At 38.3% G+C, this 15484-nt stretch overlaps 1 protein-coding gene across 1 annotated transcript in view; it reads right to left on the bottom strand.

The window, feature by feature from the left end:
* Positions 1 to 15484, bottom strand: part of ELP3 (elongator acetyltransferase complex subunit 3) — a 107134-nt gene that overhangs the window by 29944 nt on the left and 61706 nt on the right. The window contains exons 11-14 of the mRNA XM_021072278.1: positions 7391 to 7481; positions 5024 to 5089; positions 2953 to 3180; positions 1970 to 2051 (exon numbers count right to left, since the gene is read on the bottom strand). Coding sequence (XP_020927937.1) covers positions 1970 to 2051; positions 2953 to 3180; positions 5024 to 5089; positions 7391 to 7481 — 467 coding nt within the window. The remainder of the gene's footprint in view (positions 1 to 1969; positions 2052 to 2952; positions 3181 to 5023; positions 5090 to 7390; positions 7482 to 15484) is intronic.

The raw sequence follows: 15484 nt of genomic DNA, 5'->3' as shown, positions 1-15484 counted from the left end.
TTCCCTGTTATTTTTAGTAAGTCTCTTCTTGTTATTTTAGAGTCTGCAAGCAGATGATCTGAAATTGAGCTATCATTTAGATTACAATAAAAGCTAGGAAGAGGATAGATGCTGACGTCCACTTAGACACTGCTCAAAAAGCAGCAACTGAGGTTTTTAAGGGCAACTGAATGTGACCTCAGGCAAGTCAGAGGCCCTCTCTGAATGTGACATTTCTCCAAAGAGATAGGTATCATGAAGGTAAACTAAATAATGTGGAGAAGTGATAGAATACAGATGCTCTTCACTTTTACAATTGATCAGGTTCCCCCAGATACCAGAAAATCACACAAACACACATCAGACTTTGGGAATGCAAGTACTGCCCGTGCCACAGAGAATACCTTTCCTTCATGATCTGGAAGAGAATACCAAAACCTGCTGCTCAAAGTGTGGTCTGAAGATGGTCAGCATACGTATCATGGGGAGTGGGATAGAAATTGAGGCTTTCAGGTCCCACCCCAGACCCAATGAGTCAGCATCTGCATTTTAACAAGATCTCCAGATGATTCACAAAGCTTGGGAAGAAGTGCATAGAAAACACTGACAGCGCTCTGGCAAAAGAGGCCCCGAACTCTCAGGTGATCCACAGATGCACATGTACAGTGAGTTCTGAATCATTCTGGCCCTTCCCTGGGGAGGCTGCCTTCTGGTCAATCACAGGCTAAACAACTGAGAACTTTTTTTTTTTTTTTTGGCCATGCCCATGGCATGCAGATGTTCGGGGAAGGGGCAGGCAGTGACCTGAGCCATAGCAGAGACAACACCAGATCCTTAACCCCCCTGTGCCACTGGGGGAATTCTGCAAATATTTTCTTTTTATTACCAGTATCAGTACCAACCAGGTGAACCTCATTTAGTTGCTACTTTTTTAGTGGGATTAAAGATAACAGAGAAATATACAGAGCTGGCCATGTTAAGAATTGCTTTATTGGGAGTTCTCTAGTGGTCTAGTGGTTAGGATTCAGCACTTTCACTGCTGCAGCCTGGGTTCAAACCCTGGTCTGGGAACTGAGATCTCATATCAAGTCATTGCACAACACGCCCTCCAAAAAAAGCTTTATTAATATGTCTGGGTAATGCCAAAAAACACAGTCAGACTAAATAATTAAGTGAGCCCGGGTCATTACATTTTCATAATTATAATCATTAAAATCTAGGCAAAGTTACCGACTTATTGATTGGTAACAACTTATTCTTTAAAAAAAAAAAAAAAGCCTCATTCCAACTTTAAGAATGCTATAGTCTAATGGGAAAGGAAATGATGGATGGAAAATGGCTTTTACCCTGTTAGCTTCACATTAGGAATAGCAAATTTTGTAAGAGAAGCAGTGAAAGGGTATATATGTTATTTCTTGCTCCACTTACAACCAGACTCTCCTTTTCAAACCTACTTCCCCGACTACCTATGTCCTAGGTTAGGTAAGGGGAAAGTTTCCAAACGGGGAAGGCTGTTCCCAAGGAACAAAGTCATTGAAGACAATTTTTAAGTGCAAGGAACTCTTCCTTCAAACATCTTGTACAGGCAACTGCGTCTACTCTAATTTTCTGAACAACCATACTGACAATCTCCACACTGATTTACGATTTTCTTGGATCCATATCATCAAATTTCATTTTCCCAGACAGAGTCACTGGGCACAAAGCACAAGAGAGGAGTTGAGAACGATGACCTGCTTGACAGACCACGGGGAAGACAGTGTACAGATTACTGATCTTGCCCCTCAGAGATGGGGAGCTTCTGCCAGCTCTACTCTGCCACACTGCTTCTAGGAATTTTACGTTTGAGCCCCCGTCTTTCCCTATTTGACTCTGCCCAATTTTGAACCTAACAGTGACAAACAAGGGCAAAAGAGGCCTGAGGTACTTTTAATTGTGGTACCAAGTTAAAAATGTGAATGAACCGTGAACTTTGCCCTCCCCCAGTTACCTGATATAACAGCTATCTTCCCAGATCCATGTTCTTCTCTAGCTATCCTCTCTGCTTCCTCCATCAGCAGCATGCCAAATCCCTAAATGAAGCAACACAAAGGTTAGGGATGAAGAAAGAAAGAAGTCATCAAGAAAGCTAATATTTACATTTAGTTGCTAAACTCTTTTAAAAAGAGAGAGAACCATTCATGCACGTAAGGAAAGAAACCATTCAGTTACACCCAAAGCACACGGCAGCAGACTAGGAATAACTTTGCAACAGAAGTCATCAAAGGGTGTTCTGTGAACGATATAATCCAGTCACAGCAAGGGGGTACCTGCCTCTCAACCTCGGTCTCTTTTTAAACATGTTCTGGGCAATCTCCAGGTGATGAAAGTCTGGGGCATCTAATCCTGTATTTATTAGTCACCCCTTCAATTTCTAAAAGGCTTTTTGAAACCAGGCAGTATTCTTAAATCAGCAATTTGGGGGTGTAAACTGTATCCTCCACTCGTCGTTTTAACCTATTTTCCAGAAATTTAAAAAAGTGAGTTCCTTATTTAGGCTGTTTGGGGGGAGTGGAACAGTGTTCCACCACATACCACAGAGCTGCGTTTATGACGTCCTTTAACATTTCGTAAGTGCCCTCTTTCACATTATCATCTCCTTTGATTCCAAAATAGTTGAATCACACAAAATTGCTGGTATTAGAGCATTTCTGACTTTCAAAAATAGCAATTTCATGCGGTTCAATCTATTATTATATTCCACTTGACTGAGTCTCAGTTTGTCTCTTCCCCACCCCCACACCCAGAGGGATGTAGTTTAAGGAGGAAACATCTCTGAACAACAACATTGGTTCCTGTGTTTCCGCACCTCCCTTTCCCCTCTCCTCTTCCTCTGCTCCCACTTGTGCCCACCCCACCCCCCAATTCCTTTTCTCTTTTCCTCCTTTGGGCAATTTCTTAATTAGAGTCAACTAGCCATGGAATCCAGGATACCTGATGCTGAAATTTAGTGGGATCCCGACTGCTTACGGGGACGACACTTCCATACACATGCAGCTCTCGGACTATGGAAACACCTCCAACCAATTCGAAGCGGAATGTTTCCTCTGAACACTTTCGTAACCTCAGGAGGCCAATCAAGATGTCTTGATCTGGATCTTCATATGATAAGAATGTTTCCCAGCCACCATTTGCAACATAATCTCTTCTTACCAATTCGACCTGTTCAATAAGCACACCAAAAACTTTAAAATTAGAGCGCAAAGTACATTTTTATCATTACATGTATTTATTTAGACTAATATCCACAATTAGGGGTAAAGACTAAATAATCACAAACTAAGTTCTTTTTACTTGTCTCTTAAATAACAGATTAAGTGAGAGCTCATTCCTTGTTCATGGACTACTATAAAAGGAAAACAATTTCACAATTTCATAAATATTTGAACCTCATTAACCTTGAGATTCTTACAGAGATTGGCTCAGTAAATGCTCCCATGTATTTAAATCTCTGATCCTTCCTGAAGAGTCTCCAAGGTGAAATTATCATGTCACCTGTGTAGCTCTCTCGAGCCCCCTGGGGCCCCAGAATTGTTATGTGTTATTTTATTTTTCTTTCCTTTTCTTTCTTTTGGTCTTTTTTAGGGCTGCACCCAAGGCATATGGAAGTCCCCAGGCTAGGGGTCTAATCAGAGCTGCAGCTGCCAGTCTACACCACAGTCACAGCAATGAAGGATCTGAGATGCGTCTGTGACCTACACCACAGCTCACAGCAACGCCAGATCCTTAACCCACTTGAGTGAGGCCAGGGATCAAACCCGCATCATCATGGATACTATTTGGGTTCACTACCACTGAGACACGAAGGGAACTCCAGGGTGTCATTTTCTAGTCCCTCCCTCTGCCGCTAAAACCTGCTTTGGTGGAAAAACTGTGTTACTAGCCACTTATTCCTTGATGGGATTTTAAGAAAAAAATACCCCACAGGACCTTTAAAATAGTATGTCTAGTTATGAGATTAACATATCAAATAAAATCTAATCACCAGAGAGTAGCTTTTGGGGGAAGCTTCTATGCTGGCAATCTACATGGGCTTCTGACCCTTGCTCACTGCTCAAGTGGCCCCTGTACTTTGCATAAATAAACGATATACCTACATGGAATATATAAACAAACAATACATGGAAAGCCACAACTGTGGGGATGGTCACACCTAGATATATTCTGACAATGGGCAGACTGGACCCACAGTGAGGTGAGTAATTAGAATAATATTTACATTCCTTCTGTACATCATGTTTGCTGAATAACTGGATTGCACATGAATCTGGCAATCAGCTAACTGTGCCTGGGTCTAAAACTTTGTTCCTCAAAAGGTCTGAAATGTGAAAAATGTCAGTTAAATAAACAATTCATTTTGAGAACAGAAACATCATCTATTCTAGCCTTTTTCAAATGGGTTCCCACAGGAGAGCTAAACCCCACAGCAAAGCTGACAAATAGCTAACATAACATTGTAGGAGAGAAGTTAATTCATTATAAATAAAATTTATGGAACCCCTATAATAGGGCTGATCTATTCACCTGATTACCACCAATGGGCAATAATTTAACAGCTGCACATAGAAATAAGCAGACCACATTCAGCTTTACCTGAAGGTAGCCACAAGTCACATCTGGCTATTTATATTTGAATTATTTGAAATTAAATAAAATTAAAAACTTAAGTACTCTTCGCACTAGCCACCTCTCAAGTGCTTAACTGTCATCTGTGACTGGCAGTTGACACCATACTAAGTGGCATAGATTACAGAACATTCCCAACACTTTGGAAAGCTCTACCATACAGTGCTGACCTACAATGAAGTTCAAACTTGGTCTTCCTAACCTGATTCTTCATATCTGGTTTTCCTGGCTTGACATCTTACCTGATTCTCAATTATTCTTTGCTCTTAGTTTACTCAATAACTTCTAGGATTCTACTGGTAAGTAGGTGTAGGCCCAGGCTTGACAAAGATTGATGGACAGGACCAAATCTTTCTATAAAATGAAGAAACTAACTAACCTGGTATGGCCGTACTTTGTGATGAATTTCTTGGATTCCAACCTCTCTGGTTCTCACATCTCGACACTGCCAAAAAAAAAAAAAAAAAGGAAGGAAGGGAAAAGAGAAAAGAAAAACAAGTGGGAAGGAGGGGCAAATATAAAACTGGTAACTAATTCAATTTTTATTGAAACTTTCACCAAATCCTAGGCTCAAAATTAAGTTTAGACATAATTTACATTGAGAAAAAACAAATGAATTTAAAAATGAAGCTACCTTTAATAAATCTGAGGACAGGGAAAAACTAAATGGAAATACATGAAGTTAGTACAGTACTGCTATTAAAATAAGTTTAGAATCCAAAGGAGATCAATAGGTAATAATGAAAGTAAAGAACATACATCCTAAAAATCTGAAAAGTTTTTACCCAGATGATATAAATGATCTGAAAGTGCAATCCAAACCTATGTTTATAGAAGAGTAAAAAGTGAATTCTTAATTCTTCCTTTACTATTTTTAGCATCACCATATTTGTATCATTTTAGAAATATCAAAAAGAGGGATGCTAAGATGGCTTTTTTTTGCAGAGAAGCATTCTGTGGAAGAAAAGATGGGAGGGAGGAAGGAAGGGAAGAAAGAAGAAAGGAAAGAAAAAAACTTGAGCTATTTATTATTCAATCTGAACCATGGTCAGAGACTGGCTCTTCAAGTGCCCTGAGAGGCACAAAGCTGCCTGGAGATGATATGGAAGCAGTGACAGGTCTGCATGGCCAAATTAAAGGATGCAATGCTCACTTCTATTCCATAACCCAATGTGCATGCTATACAGCCTGACATTTATAATTACAAAACACTTATAGTAATCTGCTCTATGTTCTATGGCATATTTTCCCCTATAGAACAAACTGTAAAAATTATTTCTAGGATTCTAATATTTTCTACCAGTGAGAAAAGATGGCCCTAGGAAATGTGATGATACCATATAGCTATACTACTAACAGCCTATTTAGCAAAGACTGCTATATATGGATGGAATTTCATGAGGAAAGTAAGAGCTCATTATTTAGTTCTGTAAAAACAAAGCTATTTCTATGTCCCAGGAACCCATATTACATGCTCATAATGAACACTTGCATAATTTTTGCTTTTTTTGGAAGGGAGGTGAATGCTTTTTAAGGCAGAGATTGGTGTGTGCTTAATTTTCTAGTAAAGACACTGCCAGTACGAACTAGACGTTTTTTTGGCTATGACTGAATTCCAGTCTTTAGGCTCGATCCCAGTTTATTTACAAGAGACTATCAAGGTTTATGAGGGCTACAAGGTTAAAGATGATGGCTGGATGATGAGGTTATCAGGCTAATCAGGCCAAGGAGGTCACTCTGGCCATGTGCGATATTCTCAGAGGAGGGAGAAGCTGGAGAACAAGGGGACTGGGAAGCAGAGCCAAGTACACACTCTTGTCTGGGGCTGTTAATTACTGTACACACATTTGCTGTTTCTCTAGAACTTTGTTTATTTTTTTTAGTAGAATAAACCAATAACGTTCACAAACTCTCCCCTGGACAAACAATTTTCTGAAAAGTTTCCTCCGCAATAGAGAGAACGAAATGTTTTGGGTAGGTTCACAAACATGATATGCAGTCTTTAAAATAGTGTCTTTCAAAGTGTGCTCCATGTTTGTGCCGTGCGTGAGAACATCCTGTAGCTCCATCCCAGACCTAGTGAATCAGGCTCTCTGAAGGCAGAGGCCAGGAATCAGTGCTCAGGCCTGAACACCCTCCTGGCTTTTTCTCTTTAGCTCTAAGAAGCAGTTCCCTGGGCATGGAAACCTTATCATGACTTCAAAACCACCCACAAAGACTGTGAAATTGCAGATTCCTATGTTCTTTGTATTTCCAGGGAGAACAAAAAGGAGATGCTCTGTAACTATTTGTGAAATAAATAAGTTAATGAATAGACATGGGTTGGGGCGAGGGAGACTGGTATATCCAGAGAATCACGTTGGTAATTATTTCAGCAAGTAATCCACATTTTTTCAAATGTCATATTCTTCTATAACCACCAGTCAAAAATTGAACACCCAATACTTTAAAAGAAAAATGTTCTTTAAAAAGGAGTCAAACACATAGTTGGCTATTTGAGTAGGTAGAAGAAAACAACCACTAAATCGACAAACCTACACTCTTTTGGAAGAAAGCAGAGGGGTGTAAGGAATAGGATGCAGGCTTTGCAACCACTAGCTTCAACCTCAACACGTTACACAGTAAGAATGGCTTTGATACATGAAAGCTTTTGATACATGAAACCTATAACTTTGTAATGTGACAGTATCACAAGTTTTTGTGTCTCAGATTACTTTAATCTCAATAGTCATGGATAGACTCTTACCTGTATTCCAAGGTCCTTCATTCTTGCAAATGCCAGCTCTCTCAAGTTACCATGCTCTACTCCTGAGCTCACTAAAGGCATTGGGATATCTCTGTAGGAGAAGAACATCAGCTGTTGCAAAATATAAATCATGCCCTACAGCAGTATGGCAGGGATATTTTTAAAAAGGGGGAAAAAAAAGCCCCCCCTCCCAAAACCTACAAAGCAGACCAGGAAAGCAGAGGCTGAATTTTCTTAACCAGAAAGCAAGGTTCACAGCTTCTCTATCCCCAGGTTTCCCATCTATGCAATTATGATTTTTACCTATCACTCAGGGTTGTTGTGAGAAACACCTAATGAAAATCACTGTATAAGATTACAAAGTACAAAACAAATGTCCAATAACCATCGCTAAAGATTTTTGGCTGAAGAGGCATCTGTACTAAACAAAACAAGAAATAAAACTTTTAAAAAAACAAAATCCAACTTGTTTAAAGAGGAAAAGTAAAAATTATTACTGACACACTGATTTGTAGCTTATAAACACTTTCCCACACAGTTGCTAAATGACAAGTAACCAGAGAGCAAAAGCCTGGCTTAGATGACAACTGGTCTCAAAGAATAAATTCTTGTTTCCTAAAACTCTAAATTAGAAGTGACTTCACGTTAGAATAAGAACCCGCCTAAAGATGGGAGTAGATAAAATTTATTTCCTGGCATTTAATATTGTGTAAAGTGCCAGGTATCAAGGAAATTTCAACCAAAAGTTGAAATTATGAGTTTCATTTTAGTAGCCCTCAACACCCCTTCCATACAAAAATGAGTATCTAAAGACAGAACAGTTCAAAAAAATCTGAAGAATGTGCTCAGCCCATCTCCTATTTAAAGACATGTCTCCAGTTTGTTTTGTCTAATGTGTATTCCATTAGAAGACTTAAAGAATATGCCAATTCTTTTCTTCTCATTTTTGCTTTTGAATCATTTTGAGTCTTCCTTTTCACTTATCTCTCCAAGTGTTACATAAAAACAGTTAATTCATCCATTTGATTCTCATATTTCCCACTCACTCAAAAGTATCAAAAGCCAATCAATTAGCATTAAAAACTATACTCAATAAATCTATTAGGCTCTGTAAGTTACCATAAAGCAATAATAAGCCCAAATCCTTTAAGACAATGGTGTATTAGAGAGTTCAAAGTGAGAGTGACATAGCTGTGGATGTGGCGTAGGTTGGCAGCTGTAGCTCCCAAGTTTGACCCCTAGCTTGGGACCTTCCATATGCCATGGGTTCGGCCCTAAAAAACAAAACAAAACAAACAAACGAGAGTGATATAAGAAAATTTTTAGAGTGATTACTTAATTCATATGGTTTACTTGTACTTTTTAGTAAAATAAACTATCTTGGGAACTATAATTTCTTAAAATCAAATACATTTTAAATTAGTAATCTGATGAAACTGAAATAAGGTTAGTGAAGTAAAAAATAATTTATTTTAGCAAGGAATGTGCAAGCAACTTTTTTTTAAAACACTGTTATGCATGATATGAAATTAATCTGATAAAATCAACTGCTGTTATTAATGACTGTTAGTACCCATTATGTGAGAGATACATTTGATTTTGGTTATTCAGGGCAGTGAAGTTCTATAATGTGCCAAGAACTAGCAAATTCTGCAGCACTGCTCCTACAGGAAATGCAGGGATAGGTTCCTGTGAGCCTTTAGTTTCCTTCAACTGATCAACACAGCACCTTGTTTTATGTTTTTAAAGACGCTTTACTAACACAGAATTGATTCACTAACATTGAACTTGGGGCCAACAGCACTGTAATTCATGCCACAATGAAGCTTATCTAACACACTTATTTTCTTCCTAGGACACATCACATCTTTCTCTTGCTTAGGAACACTAGATAGATGGCACCTCTACAATGTATTCAAGGGCCATTTTAAAAAGCAAAATCAACAAAAAGCACAAAAATGTGCAAAATCTGTTAGTAACCAGACTGAAAGGACACTTGTTACAGTATGAGAGCTGGATCTCCAACCCTCCAACTACAGTCTAGCATCCACGGATGACTCCTGCTCTATTACCTTCCCCGTAACGGTCGTCAGTGGTTCTAGAGCCCCTTCTGCATTTATTAGTTGAGCTTTTATTTCAAGGAAGAATGTTCCCTTCTCTATTTATTTATTCATTTATTTATGAATTCATAGATTTCTATTTTATTCAATGAAATTTAATCTGATATTAACATTATTTATTTTGTTGTTTAGATTTGGTCCGTGGGCATGAATTTAGACTAGCTTCTTGGTGCTTTTGACATGCCCCCATCATTCTTTGAATATTTCCTGACTTTCTGGAACAACAAGATGTTTGCTGCCCCAGCCCTGGAGTCGGCCATTTACCCAAGCAACCCTGATTCCTTTTAGAGGACAGTGGTATTTAGGAACCAAGATCTGGGCATCACTGTGCTCATCACTACTGAGGTATCATTGCCTCTAGATCTTCCCAATGTATGCCACTAAGAAATTTATGTTTGTATATATGTGTGTGTATATATATATACATATATATATATACACACACATGAATATAAATACATATGTATATACATTTGTATATATATATGAATATAAATATAAATAAATAAAAATAAAAATAAAATATAAATAAATAAATAAAATATTATATATATATATATATATAGTCTTTTTAGGGCTGCACCCAAGGCATATGGAGGTTCCCAGGCTAGTGTGGTTGAATTGGAGCTGTAGCTGCTGCCCTATGCCACAGCCACAGCAATGTCAGATCTGAATCGCATCTATAACCTACAACACAACACAGCTCATGACAACGCCAGATCCTTAACCCACTGAGTGAGGCCGGGATCGAACCTGCGTCCTCGTGGATACTAGTCAGATTAGTTTCTACTGAGCCATGACGGGAACTCCATCTATATATATAACTATTTCTATACATAAATTTAAAAAGCTGTGAGATTATGTGGATAATTTGCTCATTCAGACAACTTTTTGCTCAATGTAACCAATCTCCCAACTACTTTAGCTGCCACCCCTGCACTCACTACTTCTACTCTCCATTTCTTCAGATGCCAGGTATGCTGCTGTCAATACAAAAAAAAAAGGGGCTGGCTAATGATTTGTGGGGCCTAGTGCAAAATGTGAATGAGGGGAGGGAGGCCTCTTGTTAAAAAATTATTAATAATTTCAAGATGGTGAGAGCAGAGCATTAAGTTTAAGGACCTATGGAACACAGGTCCCAGGTCCCTGAACCTGGCACTGACTACCATGAAGCACAAGTCATTGTGGATCTGGTGACATAGGGCTTTAATGATGATGCTGACAGTTCATGAATGTCCTTAAACTTATGTCTGTCAGTACAAAAATGCAACATGGCTTTAATGGTCTTTGGCAGTGAAATGCCTGGAGCATACCAGATGGGAGTTTTTCCTCATTAGGTAACAAAAATGTGGTAAACTCCACCTTCAATGATAAAGTTTTTTCACTGAAAATGAAGGGAGCATGTTCTATATATGCTGAGCATCATCTCTCCGCAAAGTAATATATTAAGAATAAACAGACACTACTACAGTCTCTGAGGAGTTCAAAACCCAGGTGAGATTACTGACCATCTGAACTTGCCACATCTATCTAGTTGGTTTTAGGTTTTATTTTTTAGGTTTTTCAATTTGTTTTTTAGGTTTTTCAATTTGTTTCAAACTAGTTTCACTTTCTTGGCTTGATATGCACTTTTCTGGAGTTACCGTCATAGCGCAGGGGAAAAGAATCTGACTAGGAATCATGAGGTTGCGGGTTCGATCTCTGGCCTTGCTCAGTGGGTTAAGGATTTGGCGTTGCTGTGGGCTGTGGTGTAGGTCGCATATGCGGCTCAGATCCAGCATTGATGTGGCTGTGGTGTAGGCCAGCGGCTACAGCTCCAATTAGACCCCTAGCCTGGGAACCTCCATATGCCACAGTGAGGCCCTAAAAAAGACAAAGACAAAAAAAAGAATATTCGCTTTTCTATTTCAACAGGCAATGAATGTTTCAAGCTTAGAGGCACAAATATTTGCAATTTGCTCATCAAAAACCTTTCAAAGTGATGTCTAGGGCTTTTGTGGTCTGAAGTTTCTCACACTTCAGAAGCATGTTTTGGTTGCAAATTAGTATTCTATTCTAATGCTTCATAGTGACTTAAAAATCACATCAAGGCAGACAGCTGTCAAATAGCCTGTGGGCAGCTGCCGTTTAATGTGGTTCCATCATGTGTCTGGACAGAATTTTACATTTAATCATTGACTGCACCCTTCAGGGCTGCAGTACAGAATCATCTCTTGGGTTGCTACTTCATAAAAACACCCAGTAAGATGTTATCAAATCAACTGTCAAAACATTTAATGTGTAAGTTTGTTAAGAAAAGGGGGGGGCAGTGAGGGAAAAATGACCAATTAAAAAAAATCAGGGAATCTAACAGTAAATTATAGTATTTTTTATTAAAAAATTTTTACATTAATTAATTGGGGGCACTGCATTTGTAGCATGCAGAAATTCCCAGGCCAGGGATTGAACCTGTGTCACAGCAATGACCCAAGCCACTGCAGTGACAATGCCGGATCCTTAACCCACTAAGCCATATGGGAACACCTGTACTTTTTTTTTTTTTTTAAGACAAGTGTAAAACATTGTTTTCACTTGAAATATCTTTCCTCCCACTTTCCTTTCTCTGTTCCTCCTTTCTGATAACATGTCTAAAAAATAATTCCCAAATCATCTTCTCCATGTACAAATTTAGCTTCACTAGCCAACACTAAGCAAATTGCTTATAATGAGTAGAAGCTGTCACTAGATGAACCTACAAAGAAATAGCCAGATTTCCCAAAGGCACAGAACACAAAGACACATATGATTTTCCATTACTATGATTTAAAACAAAAATAAACTATAATTATTAAAGTCACATGGCTTAAACATACTGGGAGGAGGTTTTCTGCTTTGCCAACGTTTTTTTTCTAGTAAAACATACCAACTGCTTCCAAATCAACAGAGTGAGGGTGGTGAACTGCACTTGAAGACCACGATCAGTTTTCTACATTTTCAGATACGTTTTAATTAAAAGTTCAAAACTGAAGCTGGAAGACACACTGCAGTCAGAACCATATGATTCTCTTTTCCCAAATCAGAAGGTTTCTCAGTCCCTTAACAATGTCCAAACACTAGCTTCTCTTGTTCACATTTGTATATAATGCTTGAGCTACCCATTAACACTTTCCTTAGCGCTTCTGATGCAAGTCTCTTTCTAGAAGTCTAGATATACCAAATTCTAGCTATATCTGAATATAACTTTAAAACAATAGTTAATGGAGTATAAAGTTTTTATGTAGAGATAGGAAGCTGTTTTACCAAAATGCACCTATCAATTGTTATTAAGTGTTTAGTGTACTATATGAACGTGGACATGGCTTTGTTGGTTCCTTAGCCTCCATATTTGACCAGTAAAGAGAAGATCATTCAAAAGTCCTCTGAAAGGTAAAATTTATGAAGATTTTTCTGAAAATATCTCAATAAAAAGCATCATCTATCTCCTTTACGATCCAAATTCCATGACTGGCAAATTATATATAAAGAGATAACTGTTATCGAAAGAAAAATAATTAGCTACAGGGAAAAAAGCAAGTCAATATAAATTTGAATCATTTTAAGCAAAATATAATATACAAAGAAAAAAATATATAAAATGAATAAAAAACATAGCAAAATATAATAAATTTGAATAAATTCCTATGTAGGTAGCCACAATAACAGTTTGGTAATAGTCAATGTAAAACATAAAGTAACATAATATATTTAAGGAATTCTGCCCATGCTTATAGAAAAACAAATGCTTTATTGACCATCAGTCCACAGTAAGCTACATAAAAACCAGAATTCTAATGGAAACTTGTATAACAATATTATAGCTATATGAAAAACATAAAAAGTATAAAAATAAAATGAAAAATATTATAGATTTTATCTTAAAAAAATGCAGAAAATAATTGCCTTTAAAGTTAAACAGGAGTTCCCACTATGGCGCGAGAGGATCAGCGGCATCCTGGGACGCAGGTTTGATCCCTGGCCCAGTACAATGGGTTAAGGATCTGGTGTTACGGCAATTGCAGCTTAGGCTGCAACTGCATCTCGGATCTGATCCCTGGCCTGGGAACTCCATATGCTGCAGGGAGGCCAAAAAAAAAAAAAAAAAAAAAAGTAAATTATCAGTCCCAAAGCATGAAAATTTGACATCACAGCTAGACTGCAGATGACTCTCCACCAAAGGCATTCGCTGTGTTAAGAACTGGGTCATTACTCTCTTCAAACAACAAACTATCCTCAGACTCACTGAGGACATCACCAATTTTACATTTTGAAAGAGATTTTTACCTCTTGTTTTACACGATCCTATTAAGTTTTCATTCAGCCGCTTATTGGTAAAGTAATAGAGTGTCATAAAATCTCAAGTCTACATCCCTCTGCACCACCTGTTCCACATAAACCCTGTAAGTGATGTATTGATAGAGAAATATAACTGACAGTCTTGCCTCCTGGACTAGAGCAGGGGTCTCTTCTACTGGCCGATTCTCCAGGGAGCTGGGACGCAGTCAAGACAGAACTGGGAACAGGGAGGTTTTTTGGTTTTTTTTTGTCTTTTTGTCTTTTAGGGCTGCATCAGTGGCATATGGAGGTTCCCAGGCTAGGGGTCCATTTGGAACTGTAGCTGCTGGCCTACGCCACAGCAACGGGGGATCTGAGCCATGTCTGTGACCTACACCACAGATCACAGCAATGCCAGATCCTTAACCCACTGAGTGAGGCCAAGGATTGAACCCATGTCCTCATGGATGCTAGTCAGGATCCTTAGCTGCTGAGCCATGGAGGTTTTTTTTTAAATCAGCCTCAAGTTGGTTATCCATACTATCATGCCTTTCTCCCCATACAATCTTTTGGTTGTATAATATGTGTTTTTAATTCTTCCTGTTATGACTCCTTTACAATTTTCCTAAAGAGATTATACTTGCTGCTCCTGTTGTCTCAAGTCCTTATTTTCTCAGCTGGTGGGAAGTCAGGATAATGTCCACAATGATATTTCATAATGTCTATAAAATTAAGCTTTTAATGTTATAGTAATGTGTTTGTTGCTTTGACCCAAAGGTTAGAGCAGTAAGAAATTTAAAACTAAAAATGAATGAGGAGAATATGAATTCTTATCTGATTGCCCATGTGATCTATGCTTTGTTACTCTTGGTAAAAAAAAAAACCAAAACCAAAAAACAACTATGGTGTATATGGCTGTAAATTTCTATCTAGTCTGTGATGTTTGTTGTCAAGCTCTACTGCTGGGAAGTGGTGTCTACACTGTTGTCTGGCTGCCCCAGTCACTTAAATGCAAATGATATTTTCCTTTGACTGTTGTTAACTACTTAACTGCATATTTGTTTTCTATTGTTTTCATTTTTCTAACAATCTCAAAGTCACAGAAAAATTCCCAAGTGCAGTATAAATAACTACACTCCTGAAGTATTTAAAAGTATATTTGGGAACAAGATGTCTCAACTCGCCCAGAATATTTCCTACAACAAGGATATTTTCTTATATAATCATAATACAACCATCAAAATCAGGACAGACATTGGCACTTTACTACAGATGGATCCTAGACTCCATTCCAGCTTCACCAGTGTCTCAATACTGTCCTGTACAGCAAAAGGACCTAGTCAGAACACTGTGTTGTGTTTAATTATCAAATCTCTTTGGTCTCCTTCAAAATGAAACTCTTTCCTTGATTTTCATACTTTTGAGGGTTACAAGCCAGTTTTTTATTTTATTTTATTTTATTTTATTTTATTTGTCTTTTTGCCATTTCTAGGGCTGCTCCTACGGCATATGGAGGTACCCAGGCTAGGGGTCGAATCGGAGCTGTAGCCACCGGCCTACACCACAGCTACAGCAACATGGGATCCAAGCTGCATCTGCAACCTACACCACAGCTTGTGGCAATGCCAGATCCTCAACCCACTGAGCAAGACCAGGGATCGAACCCACAACCTCATGGTTCCTA

This window comes from Sus scrofa, chromosome 14 (genome assembly GCF_000003025.6).
Source record: "Sus scrofa isolate TJ Tabasco breed Duroc chromosome 14, Sscrofa11.1, whole genome shotgun sequence".
Taxonomy (NCBI): Eukaryota; Metazoa; Chordata; class Mammalia; order Artiodactyla; family Suidae; genus Sus; species Sus scrofa.
This window is presented reverse-complemented; position numbering and strand designations above follow the sequence as displayed.